Source organism: Coturnix japonica, chromosome 1 (genome assembly GCF_001577835.2).
Source record: "Coturnix japonica isolate 7356 chromosome 1, Coturnix japonica 2.1, whole genome shotgun sequence".
Taxonomy (NCBI): Eukaryota; Metazoa; Chordata; class Aves; order Galliformes; family Phasianidae; genus Coturnix; species Coturnix japonica.
In genome coordinates, this window is record NC_029516.1 from 77,806,908 (window position 1) to 77,829,076 (window position 22,169).

A 22,169-nucleotide genomic window follows, 5' to 3' on the forward strand; every position below is an offset into this window, starting at 1 on the left:
AAAACCTGTTTACATAATGCAGTCATTTATGTTAGATTTCCCTTACCATAAAAAGTCCTTATTTCCTCTGCAAAACAATGACTTTTGTATGTACAACAAATATAGGTTATTAAGGGAAGACACCATAGGCTCACTGCTAAACAATACTTCCAGAAGTTCTAGTAAAGCTGCATCTAAATGAAAGCTTTTATTGTACTTAGGAATTCAAACAGAACACATCAACATCTATACTCATCACTCAAATGGTCTGAACTGCACTTTTGATCCTGTTAGGTAAATTGTATTAAGTACTGTCACAATCAAAGGGCCTTTAAATTCTTCCCCAAAATAAAAATCCTTATATAGTAAGCTTCAGGTAAGTTATCAAGCAAAGTAGGACAACTACTGTATACTAAATAGATACAATCATTACTAAATATGTAGAAAGAACATACGTATCAGTCAAACACAACAGTAGTAACATTAGCAGCAACATGGACATTTCACTGTTTCTACCACCATCTTCACCAGCCCTGAAACTATACCACAAACCTATCTGTATGCTCAGGTGCAGATCAAACAGCAGGGATACAATTTGTCCGTTCACCATCTATAGGTCTAAATATATACATCACAAATGACAGATGCCAATTGTCACATCACAGCTGTATCCCTTTGCAAAACAAAACTGCAGATTATTCCACAGAAATCCTTGAAATATCATTTTGAAAATTACACGTACTAAAATAAAATATTAATAACCTTCTTACCCATCACTGAAAAAGTACACAAAGTAGACACTCATCCTGGTTATTAAAATGGAAACACTGCAAATCAGGAATCCATTAGGTTTCTGAACAGACTTCTCAGCACCAACTAACATTAGCATCACCTCATGCTAATATCGTACAGTATCTCAAAAACATGAATAATATTTTGCTCCAATTCACCACTCGTGAAAGCTCTATGTCAACATTCATTATGGATCCCATAATTTTAAGGAGTGAGGTAGGGAGGTCAAGCTCAGACCAGATGCCAGTCACTCACTCCGTGCCACAGAGATAACTACATACTGTAAAGGCCTTGCAAACAAGTAATTACAATGAAATTAATGTTTTATGAAGGAAGTGCTCTTGGTTTTAAAGGTCGCAAAGTGACAGATAAGAGCACGCAGCCAAACAAACGCAGCAAATTATTGTTTGACACACAGGGTCAATGAATCGAAACAATAAATATTTCTGCTCTTCAAAAATAATTTAAAAAAATCAAGACAATAGTTGCAGATAAACAGCGTTAAGAATGCAGACTGATCAGAAAATTTACTTTATATTTAAATGTTTCTCTTACCTGTCCTGTGACTGCTCCTCATACATTCTTTCCTTCCCTTCTTTGAAGAGTCTTATAGCCCGCTTTGATTTTTTCATGAGACTATCAATGTAGATTTTAAAATACTCATTCTCACTGAGCTGTGCCAGTTTTTGGTTGTCATCATATTTGCTCAGTATAAGTCGCAAATGTTGATAGGTGTCTGGTAAAATGTCAAGAATGTAAGGCGGGCTGTTTTTGAGTTGAAGCTTTGGGTTTTGGCACAGTCTTACCTACAAGCAAAAATAAGTGAATTTTAAAAGACAATAAATACATTGGGGGCAAAAAAAGAAGACCTGACATCTTAAAATGCACAAGCACATTCATCCAGATTTCAGAAACGAAGAATTGAGTCCTACCTCATTTATATTCCATGAAATCTCAACACAGCCTCTGATGTCAAAGGAAATCAAGTTTGACATAATGCTGTCACATCTATGACAAACATAGTTTGCTTGTATAGCTTTTAAAGGAAGAAAAACTTTGCCTGCCCACTATATGGCAGGAAGTACACTAGCAAAACACAGTATTGCAAGTCATGGCAAGAACAGTTTCATAGTAATAGAAGAATAACATGTTCACAGACTTGGAATCATTACCTTCCTAAATCGCATGAAAAAATAACTGAATATAGTATTCAAAGAAAAATAAAAAGCCTCAGATGAATTGAATACTTTTATTTGAGTCTTCGCTGGAAATGTTTCTGGAAGAAGGTGGTACTGTTTTTGCTTCCAGAACACATCCATATTTAAAGCAATTACCTCTTTGCTACCTATTTTATCTGATAGTTTGTTCTGTTGAAATTGAAGGAATCAAAACTAACAGGTTTTGAATGCTGTTGTTTCGATACAGTTGAGTTACCCAAGCTCAACTAAATCACCACAGAGGGATGAATTCTACACGTGCATACCTGCGTGCATATACCTCTAAGAAAAATAATCCCCTGGTATGTAAGAACTTCTTACATATCATCTAGGCATTGTCACAGCATATACTAGTTACATTGACTATTCTTTTGAGACAACTAACAAGGTTGTTGAGATAACTAATAAGGTTGTAAAAGTTTCTTAATACTACTGAAAAAAACCTTCTATTCCTAGTAATACATCACCTTTAAAAAAAAGTGCACAGTTTTGAGTATTTCAAGGAAGGAGGCAAGGAGAAACATTTGTTTCATACAGATCCCTTCATAAGCTCAAATCTATATTGCTACCTCCTCACCCAGTTATTTGACCTGGTCATTAAGAACTAACAGACTTTCAGGCATTACAGTCAAGTGAAAACATAATTCTTTCCTTCTCAGAACAAAACATACACCAAAACATATCACACAACAAGATTTAGGTAACTGTGACCATGATTAAAGAAGTAGAGATAAAAGAATGGACAGAAGTCAAGCACTGGCAAGTTAAAAAAATAAGAACTATATATGTCTAGTGCTATTAGAACAGTACAAACTCATTAGTACTACAGAAACACAAATACCATTCGAGGAAAGTATTTAAAACATGATATTTGCAACAGTTCCCCTCGTATTACTGATCCACTGTTACTTCAGTGATTTATGTCTCTTTCACATACTAGACTATAATGGATCAGAAATCCATTTGATGTACTGTAAAAGAGACAGTCCTTCCCACAGAGAAATTTACAGTCTCGGTGGGAAACAAAAAGAGAGCAGATGGATACAGGCAAACATGAGGACATGAACACAGCACAGTTCAACATGGTAGAGAGCAGTTCAGTGTGTTAGATACTGCTGGGTTTAAACAGCAGATCTTCAAGACAAGCTACAGAATAAGGGGATCAAAAAGGAATGCCTCCTAAGACGAAGAGAAAGATGGAGGGGAATAAAAAGAAGCAAAGCATGAAGATGTTTGGTAATCTCACGAGTGAGTGATGAATTCTGGAGCTGCAAACCACAACCATGAGAGACTTAGAAAAGATGTTTAGATATAATGTGTTAAGGAGAATGCTATCAGAATATCACAGTCAAAACCATGGGTTGGCAGATGCCCACAGTAACGTTCTCAAAGAACACAGGCTGGATATGGTGGTATTCTTTAAAGGTCAGACAAAAAAACCTGAACTTACTGATGGAAAAAAATAGCAGCTTCTGGATAAGAGAATAAACAGATATAGAAGATCATACTTGCTCTGAAGGATTCAGAAGCAACTTTATGAATTACAGTTCAAGTAAGCAGGTTGCCTGAGTGATGAAGAAAGGCGCTAACGAAAGACTTAAAAAGGAGTATTACACACGTTTTTTTGTTATGCAGAAATTAAGCAGATTTCATAAATATGAGCATTTCACATGTGCAGACAGACTTGAAAGTCATATACATAGAACACAAGAATTTCTTTCTGCAGTAGAGTTAAGAAAGAACTGTAATCCCAAAGAAAGAAGTACAATTTTCCCAGAGAAACCCTTATGAAAAAGGTCTGCAATTTTCATGTGAACTTTTGTTTTCTGCAACTTCTGATTTAATAAAAACGTAAATCAATAAAGACAGACATTCTCTCAAAGCAAACTACAGATGCCACCAATCAATATCACTGATTAGATGGTACAACCTTCTGCAGCAAGAAGCACAGTAACAAAAAATAACAGCTTAAGGGAAGAAAATATTTACTCAGGAAAATAATCAGCAATGAGAAGAGACTACAAGCAGAGAAGGCTGCAATCATTTTAATTGCTTATTTATCCCCACTTTTCTTAAATCTCATGATCAAAGAATTAACTCTCTTTCTGAAGTCTGTATTTTCAACCAGATGTGTCAACAAGCAGAATGTGAATGACTTTGTATATACTAAACTACAATTAAAAATAATTGCTTATCCTGGATAAAAAAAAAAAAATTGCTTCTGCTGAATGTTGCATTTTAAACAGTGAGTCCATTCAAACACAAAAAGAACATCCAGTTAAAGTGAAGAATTATTTTCTCTTTCAGATGTTCTAGAAAATATTTTTCAGCCTGGTGACATTAGTCACAAACACACACATCAGAACAAGATCCTGTGGTCACGGTTTACCAAACTATGTCTTCTCATTAACTTATAGAAATAAATGTGAAACATTAGCAGAACTCTCATCTCCAGAACAAGTCTTTAAGAAAGTCATACAAAAAATTGCATTGGAGAGCTTAACTAGCTTCATGCATTCTTAGTGAAGAAAAAAACAGCTAATTCTTAGTTAGAGTTGGGGTCCACAGAAGTAGTAAAAGGCTTTCTTTGCTTTTATAGAGTGCACAAGTTTCAGCCCAAAGGAAGTCAGTTTGTAAAGAAATGGCTGGTAAACCATATGGTTTCCAGAGTCAGGATGTCCTGACACGTACTACAGCAGTTCACAATTAAAAGCAAGCAATAAGAAGTGACAACTGCTGACGCAAAGATTTACCGTTCCACAGAAGTGGCATACATAACTTTCTTCAAAAGAAAACAGAACTCAAAGCAAAACAAAGAAATCAAACTAAAAAACTCCATGCTACATTTTACAGAATGTTCCTCACCAACACTTCATCAGTGGACACATCATATCACTGCATGATTTGTGTATAGCTGTGACTAAAAGCAAGCATGTATATATTTATCAAGCAGTCTCAAAAGAAAAGAGAAGAAAAGCAATCATGTAGTGAGTTACAAAGCAATGTCTCTCCCACTGAAGTAAACTTAGAGAAGCTAAGCTCCATCCACTATCTCAGTATAAATTCAAGTATATCCTTCAGACCTACAGGAACAATAGAGAGCAATTCTATCTGTGAATAACTAGAAGATTACCCTAATCTAACAGAAACAGACTTTGAAATAGTTAATTCAAAAACCTACAGACAAGTATTCTCTGATCTAGTCTAGGGGGAAGAAAAAACAACACTACAATAACATCTGTCTCCCAAAAACACACACACACAAAAGAGCTAGTCTTCAATTTGAACATACTTGACAGCAGTTTTAAAGCTTTAATCCACAACATCTTCAGATATGAGAATAACGGATGGCCCTTCTCCTGAGACAATGGACTCGTTTGAGAAAGCTGTAACTTTTAGTCACTTCTTACTGCAAAGCTGAAAGCCCTACAATGGTATGACAAAGCCTTACAATGGTATGACAAAATAACTTTTACTCGAGCAAAGTATAGCAGCCCCAACAGAATCACAGAATGACCCGGGTTGGAGGGAATCTCAAGGATGTAGTTCCAACCCCCCTGCCTAGCAGGGCCACCAAACATACACCTTTACTAGATCAGGTTGCCCAGGGCCCTGTCCAACCTGGTCTTGAACACCTCCAAGGACGGGGCATCCACAACCTCCCTGGGCAGCCTGTTCCAGGGCCTAACCACTCTCCTAGTGAAGAACTTCCCCCTAACATCCAACCTAAATCTTCCCTCTTTCAACTTAAAGAGGGACCCATTTAAACACCTAATGCTAGTCAAGGACAATGAAAGGAAAACAGCACAGCTAAAACAGTACCTAACAAGCAGATCTGCTAAGCATTGTTTTCAGCTGCTTTGAATAGACTAAACCAGAGCTTCAGTACTCCTGCACTCCCAAAGCTACACCTCAAAAGTCTCTACTGATCTACTATCTTCTGTCACACTGTACAAAAAAGAAGTCAAAGTATTAAAAAGCATAACACAAAATAACACAAATAACCTAAATAACACAACATAAGTGAAGCTCTGAAGACGCCAAAACAATTCTTCAGAAAAAACACAACACACGGTGCTAACAATTATGAAGACATAACAAGAGAAGGGTGAATCAAGAAAATAAATTAAGCACAAGGATGATGCCCCATCAACGTATACTTCATTCCTGCCAGAAATTACATTAAATGTACAGAATTTTATTTTCCACTGTGGAGTGTGCACAACACTTCAGAAGGGTGTGATACCATCCAGATGGACCTAGATGGGTTTAAGCAGTGGGTACAAGAGAACATCATGAGGTTCAACAAAGGCAAGTGCAAGGTCTTGCACCTGAGTCAAGGCAATATCTACTACGCTGGGGAACAAGCTGAAAGATTAAAGGATCAAGCACAGCCCTATTGAAAAGGACCTGGTTGTTACTGGTGGACAGCAAGCTGGACATGAGCCAGAAGCATGTCTTCATAGCCCAGAAAGCTAGACATATCCTGGGCTGCATCAAAAAAAGCATGGCCAACAGCACAGCCAGCAGCACAAGGTGATCCTGCCCCTCTGCTTGGCACTGGTAGGGCCTCACCTGGAGTACTGCATCGACACGTGAAGTCCTCAGTACAGGAGAGATGTGGACCTATCAGAACACATCCAGAGGAAGGCCACAAAAGTGATCCAAGGGATGGAACATTTCCCCCACAGGGACAGGCTAAGAGAGCTGGGGCTGTTCAGCCTGGAGAAGAGAAGGCTCTGAGGTGACCTGATAGTGGCCATTCAACATCTAAAATAGAGTTAGGAGAAAGAAGGAAAAGGACTCCCCAGCAAGGCCTGTTCTGATAGGACAAGGAAAAGCAGTTTCAAGCTTAAAGAGAATAGATTTAGGTTAGATGTAGGGAAAAGAGTCTTCTAGGGTGAGAGGGGGCACTGGAACAGGTTGCCAAGAGATGTGATGGATACCCCTTCCTGGAGAATTTCAAAGCCAGGCTGAACGAGATTCTGAGAAACCTGATTGAGCTGTGGATGTCACCGTTCATTGCAGGAGAGTTGGACTAGATGGCCTTCAAAGGTCCTCTCCAAGTCTAAGGATTCTATAAATCCCCTGAAAGAAGGCTTCTCATCAAAATATATTTGGAAGTGACCAGCAACCAATCTTACAGCTGAGCAAGCAGTAAGCAATTGTTGAACATCTATTGTGTTGTAACTGTACCATATGTTTCCATGCCGGTAGAATACAAATTAACAGTGCTTACATTACGCACCCAGAAGAACACCTGACTTTGAAATGTCATGTCTACTTTGTTCCAATTAGGAAAGGAGAAGCTGCCATTTCTCTGTTTAAAGTCTTATCCACAAATAATCTACGCGGACATAAAGCCTCATATCAACTACAACCAGGTAGTATACTGAAAAATACTGTGGTTATGACTGTTTATTTCCTTTTCTAGATCCCTTTTGGAACAATGACATTTAGTGGATTTGTAAGATTATGCATTAATGTAACAATCACTCTGCAGAGAAAAACCAATCAGCACAGGGTTTCAAGCTGTTGAACTGCACTCCAGCTGCTCATACTCTGTTGAAAACTTGTCTACTGACAATACCAGTAGAAAGTATGTACCATACTGCTTGCTACATTGTAGCAGTAACACTTCTTTTAGACACTAGGTCAGTAGTACAAGCTTTGGAGATGCACTCCAATTTACTCTTAGATACCTAGTAAAACAGCAAATCTCCATTTACAATGTCAAACAACTAGGTGAGCCAAGAGAAAGCATCATTTTCTGAACCAATGTGTTTAAGCATTGAAAAAATGATTGAAAGTTCCTGTAACATTTAAAAAAACCTGTCCAGAATATGTCCATTAGCTTAAAACCCACCATAGCATAACGTGCACAATAGTACTGCCAAGTCTAAACAGACAGAGCAGTAAATTACCTGAACTGCTCCCACACTTTATGTAATAGACATTCTCTCTCAAAGTTCTTCCCAAGATAACCATCATCCTCTAGTAGTAATGCACTCCTAGTTTCAAGGCTTTAAATTCATTAGGCAGAGTTTTTACATACACCATAAAACCTATCTTATAAAATGCCAACATTGGTGGTCATGGTTAATATCTTATTGTTGGAGACAAATAATTCATACAGGTGACACCACCTACTAATAGAGGAAAAAGCAGAAAGCACGTAAGGAAAGGTACAGAATTGAAGGAGGGAAAAAAAGGAAACGTAAACTGGGAGAAACTGAGCTCTGCTTGTAGTTTTTAAGCCTGCTCTATTTTCATCCTTTGGTCAAATAGCAGCTTTGCTTTGTTTTCATCCTCCCTTTCACTCACATCTCTAGAATAGGAGAAAAACTTTAGCCACCCAACCATGGCAAAACAATGGTTATCACAGCTATTATAGACAAAGAGCAAACAAGAATGATGACTGTTATTACAAGAAGCAAAAACAGACCTCAAACCCACAATCTTACCTTGGGTGGCATCCCACTGATTTTGCATAGCCTACTGCCTTCACTAGGTATTAATTTTATCAGTGAACAACCACAGACATCAGTCATGGGATATGCTGCAAAAAGGGGATTTGAAGAAACACTTGAATGAGCAGGTTTCTATTCCTGGCTTTAATCCTTGGTTTTGAAATTAGGCAGATGATAGAACGGCCTTCCTGTGCCTACTGTCGCATGAGGCTGAGACTTAAATTTGTTTGCCAACATATTAAATTTACTCAAACACATCCTTTCACTCTAAGTACCAAACACTAAAAAAATCAAGCAGAAAGCTACAGCATTCTCACACTATGACATCATCCTGTCTGGTATACTTTAATATAATTTGGAAATAAAATTTGATTAACTGAGAACAGCATAAAGAGGATACATTAAAGATCCAAATTGAGGACACTTGTCCCGTAAAATGAGAAAAAAAATAAAAGCACAGTACAATGTCCAGCCTTCCCAGTGAATTTTACAGAACAGGCCTTGCTGGCTGCTCTGATGCACTGTCAACAAATAAAGTTACCCTGTAATAGATGAGTAAAAGTAATCTGCAAGTCCAAGCCCGAGGGTTAAGATTTTCTGGTATTTGTGGATATACAAACAACCCAAGGACACCAGTACCATACAGGCTTGTAAATTAAGCTGTACATTCCCCACATGGCTTCAACAACAGCTTCAAAAATAGGTTCCTGGTTTACAAGCAGAAAACTTCCATCTACCAAAGAAAAGCGCCTGCTTCCTAGGGTTTCTATTTGCACTTCTCATTACAAGATGCTCACTGTTTACAGCATCCTAATCACTAGCAGAAAAAATGTCAAAGACTTTGTGTTGACTCCATTTGTATGAAGGCTGCTTTTTAAAGTTTATAATCATTGTCAGAAATTGTGGTAGAAATACTGTTGCTATTCTTGTAGCATCAAATAAAACCAAATACTTCCAAATCACCACTCATCCAGGCCTATTAGGTTAAATTAACTGTCTCTGCTATAGCAGGGTAACTGCTGGGGAACTTCAAGAGGTGTTAAACACCTGCATTAAAAAAGAGCCACAGAGAAAGCAAACAGTTACACTAAGTCCTGGAGTTAAAAAGTAATAGCACTTGATACAAGGACCTCAGGCTAACAGCTTCAAGAGGAAGCTGTCAAGCATCACTCATACACAAAATAGAGTGCCTGCACCTCCTGAACAGCTATCTGTGCTACAAATCAAACTACTTCTATCATTGCTAAGAAACTCTCCAAGCTAATCTACAGCGAGGTGTTACCTTAAATAACGCCAAACAAAATTTCTAGGGCCAGTTCAGGGATGTAGGAGAAGATCTAGAAGACTTAAGTCTATCCTCTTGTTTCCTCTAAAATCACTTGTTGTAGAGTGTACTACTAGTTCCAGAGAGAAAATCTGAAGTACTTTAAAAATCACAGAAATGCGGAGCACACTCTGAAAAGTTAGGTGTGCCATACAAATGTGTTTACAGAACTGACAAGAGTGACGTCTCCCAGTCCCCACGCACATTCCTAAAAGCACAAACGTATCTACATTACCATCACAAGCACGTCTCACAGGATGATGAGCTTAACTAAGTTTCATGCTTCAGAGGTCTTGTTTGCAGACTAACAACGTGATCCAACGCAAAACACACAGAATATGTGATTACAAGACCAAGTTAAGCAGCTTCTTGTTAGGACAGCTCAGCTTTTCAAGTTTGAGTCATTTTAAAGGGAGCTGAAAATAACAATAGCCTGAGGCAAACACACATATTTGTTTTCCCAACACAAACCAAGATTAAATAAAAAGTAAAAAAAACACATAGCCGGAGGCCACGGGAAAGGAAAAAGGAGGGGGGGGTGGGGGGGAGATGAACTGTGCTTAAGTCTGAAGAAGACCCCTTACTCTTCATAGCACACAGAGTATGGCAATTGAAACTGCAGGAAGATGCTGTTTCCCCATGTGCATCTGTTTAAATATCCCCGTTCTTCACCCAGTGTACACACATACACACTCACCACTTTGTCCATGAGCTTCCAGGTCTTCTCCACAGTCCTCCGGTCAGCAGCTGCCTGCTTGGGGGGGCCCACAGCATCCTGAATGGCATCGATGAAGCCCAGGATCCGTCCTTTGCGTGGATTCCTGCCGTTCTGAGAGTTGGCCATCTGAGAGCTAGGCTGGTCGAAGGGACAGAGAACACAGACTCACAAGGTGCTCCAAAAGCATCTCGTCACTCAGCCAGCGAGGTAACACTTCCTTCTCCGCAGGCAGGAAAGGGCAAGAGCAGGGCACGCTCAGGGAAGACTTGAACTTCCCGTGACAAACATCCTAAGCCCACCTGGGCTGAGTTCATACCGGCGGAGACCATCGCGGATTTACTGTCAATGGGCCGGGAAGGAGGGGACCCCGGCACGGCCGCCCCGGACCCACCCCGCAACAAAAGCGTGAGACGTGCCGCGGCCACAGGGAAGGAGGGAGGGAGGGAGGAGGAAAAAAATAATCAGTGTGAAGCGAGGGAGCAGCCCGAGAGGCCGCGGGCAGACACACACACAGACACTTACGTACAGTCACCGCGGGCTCCTCCACCGATCCGCGCCCCGAGGCGCAGGGCCGCGGCTGGCTGAGCTCTCCCGCTCAGCGCCCCGGGGGGCGGCAGCACCGCATCCCGCCCGTCCCTACCGCTGTGCCAGCACCCAGCGAACGCCGGCGATCGCCGCCGGTGTTAAGCGAGACCCTGCCGGGGCTAAGCCCTGCGGCACCGCCGCTGCCCCGAGCACAGCTGAGAGCTGCTGCCCCACCGCCCTGCCCGCCCCGCAGCCCCGCGTGTGCGGCGACCGAGCGTCTGGCAGCACCGAGCGAGAGAAGAGATAGAGAGAAGCACACGCACAGGTCTGTATGCGGCACAGCTCACAGCCGCAGGCGGGCTGTGGTCTCCGCGAGCTCCGGGAAAGTGAGGCTGGCGAAGCTCCGGCCGCCCCGCTCCCTCCCCCGCCCCGCGGCGCTCTGGCGGCCGCTCCTCTCCTCGCAACATGCCCGCCCCGAGGCCACGGCTCGGCACCACGCATGCGCAACACGACCCCAGTGGGGCGGAGTGGGCTGCGGCTCGGTTGAACACCGCCCTGGTCCCTTAGGCGGGAACAGCCGCCCTCCGCTCAGCCAATCAAAACGCGGAGATGCCTTTTATTGACGTGGAAGCCAGCAAGTGAGCTTGGAGCTGGACAGGGGGCGGAGAAGCGGTGTTGAGAGTGATAGGGAAACTGACCAATGGGAGGGCTGGAAGGAAGGAGGAGGAGCTTCCGGTCCCGCCCCATCACGCGTGCCCGCCCGAGTGGGTGGTTTGAAGCCTCGTCGGCTGGAATGGGCAGGAGGGGATTTGAGGGGATTTGGCTTTGGCGAGTCGCGTTGTTATGGTACGGGGCTGTGGGAGATGGTCGTGAAGCTGCTGCCCTTCTGTCCTGTTGAAGCATACAATACAGATTGAGAACCAGCTGCCTTCTGGTTTTCTCCCCAAACGGCTCTTGTTCACACTTGTGAGAGTTGTGCTGTCACAAAGAGCAGGAGCTCCTCTTCCTTCACACACAGTATCACAGTCTCGTGTGGGTTGGAAGGGACCTTAGAGATCATCGAGTCCAACCCCCGGGATTCGAGGCTCCTGTGTAGCAGAGTGGCACTTCTACCACTTGCGCCACAGGGGATTCGAACCGGGGCCTCCGGTGTTGCAAAGTGGTGTCCTTAACCTCTGCGCCACCAGGGCACACAAAGACACGTGTAGTCTGCTATCTTTTCTTATGACAGAGGGCTTTTCGTTAAGCAAGCAGTGAGGTTTCCTGTGTTAAAGATGGGCTGGAGAGCTGACACTGGCAGCTGTTCCTCAGGGCGATGAGTGGATACATGTTAAAAACTTCCCCAAATATTTATGGCTTTCTGTGGGTATACAGCAAATAAACCCCAGCTGATGAATGAATGCAATACTTCTGTTTTAGGGGCAAGTTCTTCTCAAATGTTTATGTTACCGGTGAACACTGGAGAGGAGAAAGTGAAGCGTGGGCATATTGAGTGTAAGGCGTTTGACTTCAGAGCCCTTTGAAGATGTTCCAGGACGTACTTACGCTTTGTGTGAGTTAATCTTGCAATTAATTATCATACAAAGAAGCTAAAGCACTTTAAAGCTTTGCGGTTATTTTACGAAGATAATTATTTTGAAGACTGCTTTTAAGTTTTGATTTTCTGCACGTCAGCAAACGTGGGATTTCTGTAGTTGTTTCCCCTAATTTTTAGCTCTTAGTAAAGCAGCAGTTGAAGAAAAAACAATAGAAATGCTACTGTGGAGCATTTTATAGTGAGAGTGGGGCAGGTCTCTTCTCAGTGGTGAAACGTGACAGGACGAGGGGAAATGGCCTCAAGTTGTGCCAGGGTAGGTTTAGGTTGGAGGTTAGGAAACACTTCTTTACATAAAGGGTAGTTAAGTACTGGAATAGGCTCCCCAGGGAGGTGGTTGAATCACCATCCCTGGATGTGTTTGAGAGCCATTTGGATGTGGTGCTCAGGGATATGATTTAGCAGAGGGTTGTTAGAGTTAGGGTACTATGGTTAGGCTGTGGTTGGACTTGATGATCTTTGAGGTCTTTTCCATCCTGGGTAATTCTATGATGATTCTATGATTTTGGTGTTCCTTTTATTTATAATGTCATTGACAGGTAGTTTTAGTGCAGTTATCTTCCTGTTGATTTGAAATGTGCCAAGTTACTACTGTGGGCATAGGTACAACAACTAAAAATTCATCATTAAGGTCTCCCTCAAAGGTCATTGTTCCTCTTTAGCTTTAAAATACAGTCTGGCAAGCACTTGCCTTAAGTGGGTTGGAAGCCTCTCATTTCACTGTAGGCTCTGAATTATTCTCTTTCCTATGTTGTTTTCAGCATTGATTTTAATACTCTTCACTGGCAGCTCTCCCTATCTCTTTTATTCACTTGGAGCTCTGCTTGAATAAGATTAAGTTGGTAGTGACTGCTCTTCCTTCTGCTTTTTTGGTTGTGGGTAAATCAGATGATCTAACATTTTTTCACGAGCTTCTTAAATCTTTCCTTATTTTTGTTGATTGTTCTGCTTTCATTGTTATGTCATTCTCTTCATATCTGTGCGCTGCCAAGAGCTGTGGTCTATGAGCTGGACTTGGTTGCCGTGCTGGGCTGAGTCATGTTGTCTTGCAGTTCATCTGAGTGCCGAGCCAGCAGGAATAAGCAGCTTGGTTTCCTTCATCCCTGTGTGTATGTGTGTTGTGCTATTAAGCAAAAATCCAGCTGTATTAGAAAACAGAGTGGTTTTCAGACAACCTCATTTTTTCATTGTCTGTGCTGTACAGTAAGTACAGATATTCTGGGAAATAGTGTCCTCAGAGGGTTATGTGAATTTGTGTTGGAAACTAGTAATCTGGGACAAGAGAGCGAAACAGACACCTCCAGCTAAAGTATTAAGAATGTTTGAGATAAGCTGAACTTCTGTGTGCTATGCCATGAAAGGACTAGAAGACACAGCATTGCCTTTGTGCTTTCAAGCATGCGGAGTGAAGGGACCATTTGACAGAAGACAGCTGAGGAGTAAGGCTGAGAGAGGTAGAGCAAGCAGCTGCTGTGGGTTTGAAGTTCAAGGGATATGGTTGTTAGCAGTGGAGAACTTAAGGACACGACTTGTTGAGTAGATCGGTAGGGTACATGAGGATAAAAGGCTCTTGAAAAGGTGGTGGCTGAAGGTACTGGCTAGCTGGCTTATTTTGATGCTCATTTGTCCAGAGGAGCATGTGAGAAGGTAATCTCACTCCTGAACTTTGTGCACTTCAGTAGCCTAAATTAAGAAGCTAGTCTGCTGTATGCAGATCTGTTGAAAGACCACAAAAAGACAGCAGGGTGATTCAAAGCAAAGAGAAAAGTCAGACACTTTGAATCTCTGTGGGAAGAAAAAAAAAATGGTTTTCTGTTCAGGCCAAATGGAAGGGTCCTAGATAAGCTTGATACCTAATTATGGCCTTCAATCTTGATAAGTTTTTGTTCAGTTGTGTCATGATGATTGGATGCCTGTTGTAAGATCCTATAATACAAAGAATGGAGAGAAGGTGGCTGTGAGTCAAGGTAGGATAGACAAAGAAATAAAGAGCAAGTGAAAGAAGCCTTGTTTGGTACTCATAAGTCCCTTTGTAAGGTAAGGATTTCAGACCTGGCAATTTTACTGAAAGGCAAACTAATACCATTTGTTGGAAATGCAAACTGCTAGATGGAAAGCGAGGAAACAGAACTACAAGCTAATAGAAGTAAACTGACATTTATCCACTGTGATTTTTACTATAAGTTCGCTAGTTTCTCTTTGCTCTGCTGGTGACTCATTCCTCTGGGGTGATTAGGTTGAATGAAACTTCTTTGCTGCTCTTGAATGAAATTAATTAGAGCCATTGACAATAGTTGGAAGCACAAGAGATATTTTGTTTTTTTTTTTTTGCTTACCAGCCATTAAATATTATTGATTTTCTTCAGTCAGTCAATGTATGTGGTTTGGAAGCACTATTCATTTGTGTGTTTTCTTTTGCTCCCATCTAAAGTAACTTTTGGAAAAATATGCTGAAGCATTACAACGGTGAAGAGAGCAAAATGTACGTTTTACTTAAGGGCACCTAAGTAGGATGAAATATTGCTCTCATGTATGATATAATGTTAAAAGGTAAATATAATCTACACTGTGCTGGGTTAAATGCTATGGTAGCAACACTTATAAAAGCTGAAGTCAGTTATCTTGAATCTTGAGCATGAAACTTCTCTCTGGTTGTAACAGAACACCCTGACTATCCCAGAATCCTTAAACTTTCAGAGTTATCTCTAGATTATGTTGATTTGGTGTTGCATACAGATGATAAAGAGGGGGGAGATGTTGCATATTGGGTAGGTGATGCCTGCGTGCGCCTGGGGTGGAGTCAGGGAGGTCACGAGGGCCTGCCAGGGGTGGTGACCTGTACCACTATATAGGGTTTGTTGCGAGACATTAAACTTGTACTTTCGGCGTTATGCACTGTGTGAGTCCCGTCTGTTCCCCATGCGTGGAGGCACAGTAAAGCCACTAGGCAGCCTTGACTTGTTGCCGGATCAGGAGGCGACAATTTGGTGCATAAAATACTGTGAAAAGACAGCTTTTCATAGGGATGTGGCTCTCTTTGGTGTACTGTTAGTTCAGTCATTAAAGTGATGGCTATGAAAATGTCATGCTCTTTGCAGTGGGTGCAGTGCCCCAGCAGAAAGCAGCTGGGCACTTTTGCAAGGAAGCTGAGGCTCTGAGGTAGAACCAAGTACTGTTCTAGTGCCTTCCACCAGTCTGTTCGGTATGAAAGCAAAACAAATGCAACTAATGCCTTTAAGTTCTGGATCTATCTGCTGAGGTACAATTTATTTAGACCATTCTAAAAGTGTACAAGGTCTTGTGTGTATCCTGTCTGCCCCTGTCATTATCCAGTTATTACGTACTCACTTTTAATAACTCTTCTGAATACAGAGCAAATGGAAAATCCTTTCATGCTGTATTTTACAACGCCCTCAAGGATGCTAGGCTCTTGAGATGTCAAATGAAGTAATTTATTTATGAGCTGGGGGGTTGTTAAGCTACAAGCTACCATTTTTGGATAAGTTTTAAATCAGATTGCAATATACTTACCTGTTTTATCATTGCAAACGCAGAGCTATAAAGCAAAACAGATCACCAGTGGCACTCAGAACTCTCTTACTGATAACTGCAGTTGGTATAACAAATGCTTTTCCTACCTTGCTGCATGGTTACTTCAAGAAATTTGGTGATAACAATGGCAGTTAGTCATTAGTTTACCACCCAATTAACTCATCCACTTCTAACAACCCCTTAGCTATTTTTCCTCCATGTACTTGTGTTCTTAATGGTCATCGTGTCCTCGGACCTGCATATTCTCAGTTTTGTTTCTGGTTTCTAGTAATGCAGATGATTTTCATGCATGAAATATGAATAAATTCATCCAATTTTGCTGTGGAGTTACTATAAATAATAATAATAATAATAATAATAATAATAATAATAATAATAATAATAAAAGACTGATTTCCAAAGTTCCTATGTAGAAACTTTGCATTGTAGATACCACTCTTTGCTTCAGCAGGCTGTTGTGGTGACAGCACAACTGCTCGGAATATATTGTTGGTGTTCTAGTTCTCTGCTGAGAATTTACATACTCTTATTATCCTTGACTTAGAATGACAAGCTAAGCTTGACTATGCTTGTAAATGAAATGGGCCAGACACTGTTCTCTGTCCCTGAGGCCAGGTAGCATGGCATGACATGGATGGTAGCCACAGTTCTCATAGAATTCCTACACCACTACCCCGTCAACTCAAGTACCTGCAAGAAAGGAATGATCTCTGACCTCAGCTAACCTTGAACCTCCCTGGAGCCATTTAGGAAAACACCAGTTGATGTGGACCAAAAGTACTGGGGAGTAGCCTAATAATTTAACACCATGAATTGCTGTAGCCTTAGATCATCACAACTCCATATGCATACAGTGGTAGTATGTGAGCGTATCAGTTACACAGGTGCATGTGTTTAGTGTAATAGGAGGCCTTTAATCTTTGTTAACAGTGGTTTGACTTCAGATAGTGAAGTTTGTTTTCAAATAGCTTCTTGTTTGTGAGAATTGAACTACTTAAGGGAGGAAATACACTTAAGTGTTGGAAATACAATGGCAAGAATTTTATTGACTAAAGTTCTCAGGCTTACGTTTTCAACTCTTTCATTCATGCCAGGAGACTTGAATATGATGTTGTGCTTTGCATGGGAAACGATGATTTCCTTTCCTATGAGCAGTTTCCTTTACTATATGTTATCTGGTTGCAGACTGAGTACGAAAGCTAATTGTAGGGCCAGGCCTATGTTTGTCTATACACCTTGCTAATGAGTTCATTTGCTGTAAACTAGACAGCCCACTTCAAAACACATCTTTGCTGTGATATGTGGTAATAAAAAAAAGCACGTCAGCTTAATTTTAAAACAACCTAACCCTCAGGGAGCAATTTTACATGAGTTCTTCTGTTTCTTTTCTGTTATTAATTGCATCCATCTGCCAGAGCAGGTGCAAAAGCTTTAACTAAGTTCTATCACTTTAGCGCTACCTCTTGAATGTACCCCATCTGTGTTATAGCATAAAAGTTATCAATTTCAAAATCCTCTTTTTTTTTCTTAACTCAGTTCCTGCCAAGTACCATTATCTTCGTTCTTCCTTGGTCTGATAAAACAATAGCAGCAATATTTAACTTGAATATCCTATTTAATATCCTGTCCAAATACAACTGGGAGTTCTTGTTTGACTTGAGAATGAAGAGCTTTCTTTTTTTTTTTTTATTTTTTTATTTTTTTTCAATTCAAATATCTCCGCTTTCACAAGAATTTCTGAGATTTCCATATTGTGGTAAATTGTTGTAAAATACGTGCCTAGGGACTTTCCATTGCCATCCTTCTCTGGAGCCACATTTTAACAGGAAACAAGCTTGTGTTTGTTGAACACGGTTTAGCATAGAAAAGACTTCCTCTGTGCTTCTGCAAATCTAAATAACCTCAATTAGTGTGTGTGTGTGTGTAGGGGGGAGGGGGATATGGAGAGGAGTGGTTGATCTATGTTACTAGCAGCTTTCATTGAAATACTGGAATGAGACAGTCAGTGGCACACAGACTTCTCTGCAGCAAGCAAATATTTTTCAGTTTAGTAAGACAGGAGTCTTGAATAGAGGAAAAATGCAGTGCAAGGAAGTAGTAACTGAAACATTATGATTTATTTGCTTAAATTTATTTTCATGCCTCTAACATTCTGCCCATCTTTTGTAGAGAGAAGACAACTCTTTTTTTTTTTGTTGCTATGATCTCACTATGAATTTGTGGTCTATCTATGTTTCCTGTATGCTTCAAGTTCTACGAATATTTTCTTTGTGAGTAAAGATGGCAACTGTGTGTACTCGGTGTAGTAAACTCATTTGATTTTTTTTTCGTCTTGCTTAGCTTCATTTAAAATAAGTTATCTTTTCCAACCAAAAAGTAGGCCATATGTTCTGTAAGGCAAGTCGCAATTTTAATAGAACTGAGAGATTTTGCTTTTGCATTGGTCATTTGTGAAATCAAATAGAACGCATTTGATATTTGTAATTATTTTCTGAATGCTTCAGAGCATTCCGTTATTCTCAGTCTGAGTTGAGCAGCTTTTTGCATCAGTTACTCATTCTATGTAATGCAATTGATGATTATACTTTTTTCTTCTTCATTACAGGACTAATTTTGTTGTTGTTGTTGTTTTTTGTTTTTTTTTTAAACGAAAATGAAAACCAGTGAATGAGACTTCTGGGAAAAGAATAAGTGATTTCTGCCTTTCTGAAATGTTCATTTTAATGCATTAAGCAGTCATATTTTAAACAGTGCACACTACATGTTTTTCTCATTATTTTATTCATTCTGTACTAAGGGATAGTATTAATGCTTGTTTCTATTAAGTTTCAGATTAAGGCACGTTGTTTCAAAGGAAATATAAGGAGGTCCAAGTAAAACCAATAAAGAATTGGAATTTGAACTAATATTTTTATTTTTTCCCTGAATTTCTCTTACTTTCTGCCTTGTTCTCAATGTATGCAGTCTAAGCAGTCAGGAAGTGTGCGACAGAACATCACCACCCTTGTATCAAAGAGAACAAAGAGTGGCTTTAATTACTGAAGGTGCAATTTACTTTTTCCTAATAAGGTTTTGATGTGTGTGTCCAAGTGCTCTTATTTTGTTCAGTTACTGGTCACTTGCAGCTAAACATAAAAACAGCTCTACTTGCTTAAGTAGAAGCCTGCTGTGCAAATAATGTCTTTCCCCCTTTCTGTTATGTTTGTTTTGCTTTGTTGTTTTTGGGTTAATTACTATCTGGGATTTTAAATAGCATAACACTGCAGTTGTTCTTCTCAATCTCTTACTGCAGTAGATCTAAAAATGAACAAAGACAATTTCACTATCCAGCTAAAAGTCATCCATGCCCTGTGATAGATCCTCCTCATACACTTTATTCTGCTCTTGCAGAGATTACCAGAATTGTGTCCCAGTGGTCGCCTTTTGGGAATACTTTCTGTCTTTACTTTTTCGTGATGGAAGATGGTCTAAATGCTACAGATTTGTGTAAGAAATAGTGGTTAATGTCGTTATGCAGTAGAAGCTTTGGATGTTCATTGTTTTGCTTAGCTCAGTATCAGCAACTGAATTTTTGATATTTGTCTTTTTGCAACTCTACAAATCTGTTTTTCCTGAAATAGTTTTGGAAAAAATGTTCCACTTTTGTTGCCGAGAAGTTTAGGATATCTGGTTTTCCCTGTGCAGCATACTTAATTTTTGTCAGGTTGATGGAGAAGAAAATCTGTTGATTAACTCTTTATTTCTTGTGCACTGCATATATTGAGCTTGGATTCTATCTGTACCCTCTTGGATTATTCTTTCTAACCCATGACTGTGACTTTGAGAAATGGCAATTAATTTCACTGCTGAAGTGTGAGATGATGCTAGAGGTACTGGGTCAATGTGCACAGGAGCTCAGCAAGACTTTCCTTGTGCTGTCTGTGCTTATAGGATGTATGTAGCTGGCTAGCTTCACTGTCTGATACAGGTGAAGTGATGTACTTTCATGAATGGAAGTCCGTGTGTTGGAAGGACTGTAGGTAGCTTGGCTCAGGACTTCAGGCAGAGAACTTTTAAAGCTTCTTCTGAAGGAGGTAATCAATTCTTTAAAATAGAAAAATGAGTAGTCCTAGAGAGCTTTCTCTATCTATTCTTCTATTCTTCTACAAAGAAGCTAAGAATAGTAATCTTGTACAATACCGTTTCTAAAAATACGTGGGAATTCTTGCATTTTTCTTATAACCTGGTGCTCAGCTAAAGCAATACAGTGGCAGGAACAGCTCACTTTGTGTCCCATGAATAAAATAATATTCTGCTGCATTTAAATTCATTTTTAGCTTAACTCTCAATGCTGTTCAACCCATTTTCATAACCTTGCATAGCCCCATGATATAATAAAGTCTCTGGAACTACTTTTGTTTAGTTCAGCAGAGTGTTCGTGCATGTCCACCATTTCTCTTGCCCATATAGAATATCTGTTTTATTGTAGCAAGACTGGTATTGTAAGCTGTTGTCACTTTTGTTGGAGACAGAAACAATTAACATTAACACTTTTAGAAAGTAGACTATGATAGATACTGTAGAGTGCATGATTGAATACATGCCATCACAGAGTGCTAAAATAATTTGTAAAGGGGGGGAAAAAAAACAACAATATGCATCTTTTATTTGTTTGTTTGTTTATTTATTTATTCCCTTTAGCCAAAGCTGAAAATGCTCTTTTTAAAACTTGCTTCCCTTGACTCATTGGCTTTCTATATTTTTCCTTCCACTTGAATTCGCTTGACTAAATTATGCCAGTTGGATTTTAAATCTATCAAGCGTGGTTACTGAGCAGTGAAGCCTATGAAAAGTGCAGTTGATTGGGCCAAAAAGCAGAAATGTAGCACGTAAGCTAGTCAGAAATCTCCTCTATATAAATGAAGAAAATGTTCAGAATTTATGATGGGTGAATGCTATAAAAACTGAGCTTCTGGAAGGGTACTTGGAATAAGACAATCAGGACAGTGAATGAAACCTTTTAAAAATCTTCAAGAAAAGCACTGGTTATGCAAACGCCCTCATGGAAAATGTGTTTAACTCCAGGCTCCCTTGTGCTACTGTATAGAGACAGAACTAACAGAAGCTCTTAATATCGGTGCGTACCATCGTATCAGTGACCTCCAAAGGAGGAAAAAAAAAGAAGTGGCAAAGGAATCAGTGGAGTCGGAGCTAGGGTGCTCTAAGCAGTAAGTTAAATTTGCAATCTGTGGAAAAATATAGACTTGTGGCTCTAGTTAAGTGGCTTGGTTTCACTGCCGTTATCATACAAACATCACCTTTGGAAATTTATTCAGACAAAATGCTCCTATGTTTTCACAGTTTTGGATGAGCTGAGGGGCCCATTCCTTAGCCAGAATAAGTGGGTAGTCTTCAAACAAATGGAACGGTGTTTATAATGAATACCTGCTCCTTAAACTGGAACAGAAAAGCAGTTTCTTGTTACTCAACACTGTGCTGATATCAGTGATGGTATGAAAATAAAATGTTATGCTTGAATCAAGTGTATTTGATTACCAGGTTTTCCAGGCTTTCTGAACTCTTCCTGCTTAGTACTGCAGCTAAAACTGTATTAACTGAGATGATACATTACCAAGATATTTATTTGTATGCAAAAGAAACCTGAAATCTTCTTTGCCATTTATGTGACTAGAGCTTGATTTGTGCCCAATTACTCACATAGTTCGTCTGGCTGTCAGCTTATAGCTCAGCTTCTTCTGCAAGATATTTTACACTGCTGTACAAACTTCCTGCATTTTCACTTTGACCAGCTTATCTCTTTGTCATTAGGGAAGTCACAGTTTACTCTGGAAGAATGTTTGTGTTTTGTTGTTTTTGCTGAAATAGCAAAACTTGAGTGAATACTAAAGACAGTTCCTGGGAAGTGAATTGCGAGCTTAAAAGATTTTATATTCTTTGTGAATATTTCACTTGTCTTCTTTACCCATTGAATAGAACAGAAAAACTGCCATGAGACTTA

At 40.1% G+C, this 22,169-nt stretch overlaps 1 protein-coding gene and 1 long non-coding RNA gene across 8 annotated transcripts in view; one reads left to right on the forward strand and one right to left on the reverse strand.

Annotated features, from left to right (window-relative positions):
• CBLB (Cbl proto-oncogene B) overlaps positions 1-11,534 on the reverse strand; it is a 115,575-nt gene extending 104,041 nt beyond the window's left edge. For 3 of the 7 annotated variants that reach the window (XM_015877642.2, XM_015877622.2, XM_015877650.2), the window contains exons 1-3: positions 11,349-11,534; positions 10,480-10,638; positions 1,327-1,577 (exon numbers count right to left, since the gene is read on the reverse strand). In XM_015877642.2, the coding sequence (XP_015733128.1) occupies positions 1,327-1,577; positions 10,480-10,638; positions 11,349-11,492 (554 nt within the window). In that variant the 5' untranslated portion in view covers positions 11,493-11,534. Of the gene's footprint in view, positions 1-1,326; positions 1,578-10,479; positions 10,639-11,022; positions 11,280-11,348 lie in introns of those variants that run through there. The other 4 variants (XM_015877632.2, XM_015877667.1, XM_015877671.2 and 1 more) reach the window with 4 other exon arrangements.
• Positions 11,535-11,782: 248 nt separating this feature from the next.
• The window catches only part of LOC107321121, a 213,539-nt gene continuing 203,152 nt past the window's right edge, over positions 11,783-22,169 (forward strand). The window contains exons 1-2 of the long non-coding RNA XR_004309069.1: positions 11,783-11,871; positions 12,445-12,577. This is a non-coding gene — a long non-coding RNA (uncharacterized LOC107321121). The remainder of the gene's footprint in view (positions 11,872-12,444; positions 12,578-22,169) is intronic.